Genomic DNA, 6485 nt, shown 5'->3' with positions numbered 1-6485 from the left:
AATTAATTCTAATTACTTTTTTAGCAAAATTACATTCAATCATATTCAAAATTCAATTTCATGAAAATCAAATTCTTAACTAGTGTAATAAACAGTTAGATAAGTACAATTAAAAAGGTTATATTTTACTATTTTGGAACAAATTTCTCACAAAGATATAGGGGATTATTTAGGGTTTATGGCTATTCAATCCATAGATAGCTACCATGTCTCAGAGAAATTTTTAAGTGGGTCCCAATGGCACTTGGCTATCTTGTATAAATTGAAGTACCAGTTTCCCTCTCTCTCACACACAAGCCCCTACCAATGTGCACAGCCATCGACACTGAATTCCGCATGTTTCCCGTTTCTGTTCCCAACTCCGGTGGACTATTCGTGAGTCTTTCCGACACCGTTTTTGGCTTTTGGGAGGATCTCCGGGACCCGTCGGAGAATTCATCCATCTACGGCGACCTTCTTGATGAGGACGATGGCAATCTTTGTTCTATGGAAAACAATCACAAAGCTTTCTGGGAAGAACAATACCACCTTCTCCAGGTATAATTTCATTCACAGCAACTCCAATCACTCAAAGGATTTCTTTTCCCATAATTTATGCTATCTCTGTCATATGGTTTACTTGGTTTCCATCACATATTTTCTATTTATCTTTTCCATTTTTCTTACTATATTGCGCAACCATCAACTCATGAGGATTTATCCATCAAAATTAATCATTGATTCTGAATCCTGATTAATTATGTCCAAAGAGTTTGCATAAATGTGAAGAAAATATTTCATCTTACTGATTTTGTACCTTGTTAGCTAGATCCAGACTAAAAATTCTAAAATAGTATGAGACCATTTTAGCGATTATTATATTGGATCACCAGTGTATAAGTACGTCCATTTCTATAAATTTAAAAACTTACTGTGTTGGTATCTAAGTACTGCAGAACAGAAGTAACACGTATATAATATCAAAATATAATATATGAATTTATATATCATATAATTATAAATTATATAAATTCACAGTAATTATACGTGTGTTGGATACACTATTTTAGAGAGATTGTTCGAACCTCATATATCACCCAAAATTTTATGTATATATATATACACACTTGGAGAAGCAATTATGAAGTTTATGACATTATTTTTTTCCATTTTTATAGGCAAGTTTATACAGAAGTAGCTCAATTGAGACAAGAGTTGGGCAAGCTACAAGGGAAGCTCTGAAAGAGTTAAATATGTGGGATATGCAGTGCCTTTGCCGGAGAGAATTGAATGTTAAGAGCTGTCTGAATTGTTTGAGGAGGGAAATATGTGATCGTTTGTTGAACCTTGGTTACAATTCTGCTATTTGCACATCTAAATGGAGGACTTCCTCGGAAATCCAAATATCAGGTATACACTATCATGAAAAATCTTTGGTTAAACTACACTTTTTCATCTTAAATTTTGCCTCTTTTGTCTTTTAACTATAAAATGTTTCACTACTTTCACTTATAAAGTATTTTTATAGCTAATTGTTCTTTCTACTTTTCCACTAACTGTGTTAGATGATTTTGGCTGTCACTGTACTGTGACAAAGGCTCTCTTATAGTGTTAATTAATCAAGCAAATTTGGTTATGAAAACGAAATAATACTTTTAATAATATTAATTATGTCTAGAAATAATTTGTAATGTTTGAAACAAACTTATTGTGAGAACTGAGGCTCTGCATATTTTATGGAAAATTTTCAAGTGGGGCTTATTTTTTATACCAGAAACAAACCAAAGAGATTAATTAAGGAGGAAATTTTAAAATTTAAAAAATCAACCAAAACAATGTTGTATTTTACCCAAAAAAAAAAATCATTCCATGAGCATGATAATAGTAAATTCATTTCAGAGAAAGTGAATCTATGAGTAATTTCTATTGCTAACTTATATGTGGGGGCAGGTCTCAGGGATAGACAATGTGTTCATTACATGTTTCCAATGTGACTTGGATTATTTAAATTGTAAAGATAAAAACATGGTCATAGGTGGGACAGGTCTGAAAGACACAGCCAGAAGTTTGTGTTAAATATTAAATGAACTTCAAATAATGAAGTTGGTTTTTAATATTATTGATCGTAATCTTTTCAGGGGAGCATAGTTATCTGGAAGTGATGGACAACTCAAACACAAAAAGAGAAGTAACAAAAGTGGTAATTGAATTGAATTTTCGAGCAGAATTTGAGATGGCACGTGCTAGTGAAGAGTACAACAGATTAATTACTAGGTTACCAGAGGTGTTTGTTGGAAAAGCAGAGAGGTTACGAGTCATAATTAATATTATGTGCTCAGCTGCAAAAAAAAATATGAAGGAAAAGAAAATGCACTTAGGACCTTGGAGGAAACAAAGGTACATGCAAGCAAAGTGGCTTGGTATGACAGATAGAGACATGACAGTGCCACTTCCCACTGTTTACAAATCACGACCACGAAAATATAAGGCTTCAATGCTCACTTGCGATTTAGTAGAAAATATTCCTGGGCATCACTGTGTTGTACTTTGCTGAGTTTGTGTTATTGGAGATGATGAACAATTTTCCCCCACTTGAATCATTTTCATAGCATAGCATATATGGTTATGGCCACGTTTGTTGTGAAATCAAACAAGGTTTCATTTGAGGACAGTGAAATCACACTTGGAAGTATATCATGGAAGCTAAAGAATAAGTTTTTTCTGTCAAACCATTGATATTGAAAACTTCCTCATTATTTCTCAAGTTTAATCATAATCATCGATATTAACATCAAATTTGAATTACAAAAGAATTTGGACAATCTTTTATGCACACGTCTTTGAAGAATATATGCTTGATAAAACTTACAGTTGTTGTTTTACATTAAAAGATTTTTAAGTTGTTTAAAATTTTTATTTTTAATTAGAATTAAATGTGTTTTTCGTCTGTATTATAATTTAAAATTGTTTTTTTTTATTTCAAATTTTACAAAATCGAAATGTAATATTTTTTTATGAAACGAGTCTGTCAGAATAGACGACTGTAATATTTTTTTATGTGAATATTAAACTATATTATAATATTAAAACGTTAATACAGATCATCTGAGTTATAAATCATTGTCATGTTATCATTTCTATTTTATAATATTTGTTCACCTTAATTTTAAAACAAGAACTAAAACATATTTAATCTTTATAATTATAATTAAACATAACAAATAGCTTTCATAAAAAAGGAATTTAAATTTAGAACCACAGTACATAAATATCTAATTTTTTATTTTACCTATTTTCATTGAATTTTATATTCCTGGACGCTGAACAAAGTTTTCTCTCAATGAAAAGTATTACATTATTAATATTACTAATATTATTAATATTATTAAAAAATTAATATTATTAATATTATTAATAAAATTAATATTATTAATATTATTAATAAAATTAATCTTATTAATATTATTAATATTATTAATGTTATTAATATTATAAATGTTATTAATATTATTAATTTTATTAATATTATAAATGTTATAAATATTATTAAATATTATTAATACTATTAAATATTATTAATATTACTAAATACTATTAATATTACTAAATACTATTAATATTATTAAATATTGTGAGTATTATTAATATTATTAAATATTATAAGTAGTGTTAATATTATTAATATTATAAATAATACTACGATATTAATATTATTTATATTATTATTACTAATATTATTAATTTTATTCATATTATCAATATCATTAATACTATTAATATTATTAATACTATTATTATTAATAATAATATTATTATTAAAAATAATAATATTCATATTATTAATATAACACAAATAATATTATTTACATTATTATATTATTATTATTAATTTTATAATATTAATAATATATATATATATATATATACCTATTAGTTATGCTTATTATTATTTATGAATATTAATTATGATTTTATAATTATTTATATTATAATAATATTTTTAATATTATATATATATAACTATTATGATAATAGATGGGAGGTAATAGAGATCCGTAGATAATAGATGGTAAGTAATAGAGATATGTACGTAATAATTGGTAGGTAATAGAGATTTGTGGATAATAGTTGGTAGGTAATAGAAATCTATGAGTAATAGTTGGTAGGTAATAGAAATCTATAAGTAATAGTTGGTAGGTAATAGTAATCCATAAGTAATAGTTGGTAGGTAATAGTAATCCATGAGTAATAGTTGGTAGGTAATAGAAATCCATGAGTAATAGTTGGTAGGTAATGTTGAATTTACCTACGAATTTAAATATGTGGGTAATGTCCGTAAGTAATATCCGTATGTAATGTTGAATTTATCTACAGATTTAGATCCGTGGGTAAAAATCCGTAAATAATACTGATGTTTTTGTAGTGTCATTAGTGCAAAATGTAGAAACAACTACTGTTTATTAAGTACGACTCTACGGTCAAACGCAGTCTTTAAAAACGCGGTGACATTTTTTATATTAAGTTCATTTACAAATGCGACTATTTGTTTTTTTTTATCGGCAATAACAAATAAATAAATTTGAACCACTTCAGGGGTGGTTCAACCCTTATACATATTGCACACCACCAATTTCAATGACAGACCGCCAAAACAAACGAAACAACGCCTTGCCCTTACTTAACCTAAAAAGAGAAAAAAACTTCAAGAAACTAACCTCATGCACTCCATTGGTTCCAAACACTAATTAGAAAAGGAGAAAGAAACTAACCTGGAATTTGTAGAGACCCAAGACCAAACCTTTACTTGTACCAACGCAAAAACTTCAAACACATCAGCCACTCCTCTTTTGAAAATTATTCTATTCCTTTGACTCCAAATTTCACTAACCACCCCTACCCATATTGTGTTCCAAACAATAAGACCCGTCTCAGAAGGTAGAATCAACCTGAACTGATCGAAGTTAAACCTCGGCTCAGTATGAGCCACGAACAGAACCCCAAGCCATATGTAGCATAAACACCAAACTCACCAAGCGAAACTACAACCGAAGAACAAATGACTACACGACTCTTCCTCCTTCCCGCGCAGAACGCACCTCAAGCTTTCTAACTGCACCCCTCTTCTACTAAGATTTACCTTAGTAGCAAGCTTATTTTCCAACACCCTCCAAGCCATAAGAGCTGCAGAAGGAACAACCTTGCTCCTCCATATCTTACTAAAAACCGGCAATGAATCCGCCTCATTGTCCTTCCTGATAAGTTTGTAAGCTGAACTTACTGTAAAAGATTGTAGACCCCCAACCTTCCAAATCCAACTATCAGCCTCTCCTGGGGCCACCCCAACCCCAAACAGGAGCTGACTCAACTGCTCCGCCATCGGATTCTCCCACTCAAAGAAAGACCTTCTCCAAGATAGTTTCCAAACCCATCTTCCATTAGACCAAGACCCACACTCCAACAGTTTTGCGTCTTTGTTAGAGCTAATAGAGAACAGTCTTGGATATACATTTTTCATCGCCTCGCCCTTCAACCATCTATCCTTCCAGAAATAAATATCCTTCCCATCACCTACTTTCCACTCAAAACTGTCTTCGAAACTTCTCCCCCACCCCTCCGTCGACCACACTTCCTTCAAATCTTTCCACCAAAGAGAGCAACTCCTATCTTTACCCTCCACTCCCAGAGATCTCCACCCACCGTACTTAGAAAATAGAACTTCCTTCCAAAGACCGACCTCAACCGAGCCCAACCTCCAGATCCACTTCCCCAGCAAAGCCAAGTTAAACAGCTTTGGATCTATGATTCCTAGCCGCCCAAACTCACGAGGCTTACAAGCCAAGTTCCATGAAACCCAAGCAATCTTCCTTCCGTCTGTACCCCATCCCCAGAGAAAATCCCTTTGTAACTTGACCAACTTCCGTGCCACCCCAGCAGGCAATTTGAATAACGACATAAAGAATAACGGGATGGAAGAGAGCACTGACCTTATCAGAAAAATCCTCCCAGCCATCGACAAACTTCTTCCCTTCCACTTGCTTAATCTCGCCTGCACTTTCTCTAGCACCCCGTTCCAAAACGCGCCGCGCTTATGACTCCCTCCAACTGGCATGCCCAGGTATATGAAAGGAGATACCATCGTATCGCAGTTAAAAATCGCTGCGAAACGCTGAAGTGTGACCTGGTCCATCCTCGTCCCTCCGATCCTACTTTTCTCAAAATTAACCCTTAACCCAGAAGCGAGCTCGAAACACTGCAGGATCGCCTTTATGTTGAATACGCTTTTGGTATTTGCTTCGCAGAAGAACAAGGTGTCGTCCGCATATTGTAACATATTTACCTTTACTTTATCCTTTCCAACCTCCAAACTGTCAATCAACTTCTTTTCTTCTGCCACCCTTGTCACCCCAGCTAACCCTTCCGTCACAATGAGAAAGAGAAAAGGAGCAAGCGGGTCGCCCTGACGAAGATCCTTTCTAGGAAAGAACTCCCTAGTTGGACTCCCGTTC

The 6485-nt window shown here is 32.5% G+C and overlaps 1 protein-coding gene across 1 annotated transcript; it reads left to right on the top strand.

The window, feature by feature from the left end:
* Positions 1-293: 293 nt before the first annotated feature.
* On the top strand, positions 294-2575 carry LOC137834490 (uncharacterized). Its single transcript, XM_068642525.2, has 3 exons — positions 294-537; positions 1158-1389; positions 2118-2575. Exons 1-3 carry the CDS (start codon positions 307-309, stop codon positions 2531-2533), a joined length of 879 nt encoding a protein of 292 aa, XP_068498626.1. The 5' UTR covers positions 294-306; the 3' UTR covers positions 2534-2575.
* The last annotated feature ends 3910 nt before the right edge of the window (positions 2576-6485 follow it).

The sequence above is a fragment of the Phaseolus vulgaris genome, chromosome 5 (genome assembly GCF_051622355.1).
Source record: "Phaseolus vulgaris cultivar YP4 chromosome 5, ASM5162235v1, whole genome shotgun sequence".
Taxonomy (NCBI): Eukaryota; Viridiplantae; Streptophyta; class Magnoliopsida; order Fabales; family Fabaceae; genus Phaseolus; species Phaseolus vulgaris.
Note: the sequence above shows the minus strand (reverse complement) of the source record. Positions and strands in the feature narration are given on the sequence as shown.

What these genes read in the sequence shown, in the direction of transcription:
- LOC137834490 (XM_068642525.2), top strand. Translation starts at nt 307, where the DNA reads ATGTGCACAGCCATCGACACTGAATTCCGCATGTTTCCCGTTTCTGTT. An exon ending in AACAATACCACCTTCTCCAG is followed by an intron (nt 538 to 1,157) that starts GTATAATTTCAT and finishes CCATTTTTATAG; the next exon opens with GCAAGTTTATACAGAAGTAG. An exon ending in CTCGGAAATCCAAATATCAG is followed by an intron (nt 1,390 to 2,117) that starts GTATACACTATC and finishes TAATCTTTTCAG; the next exon opens with GGGAGCATAGTTATCTGGAA.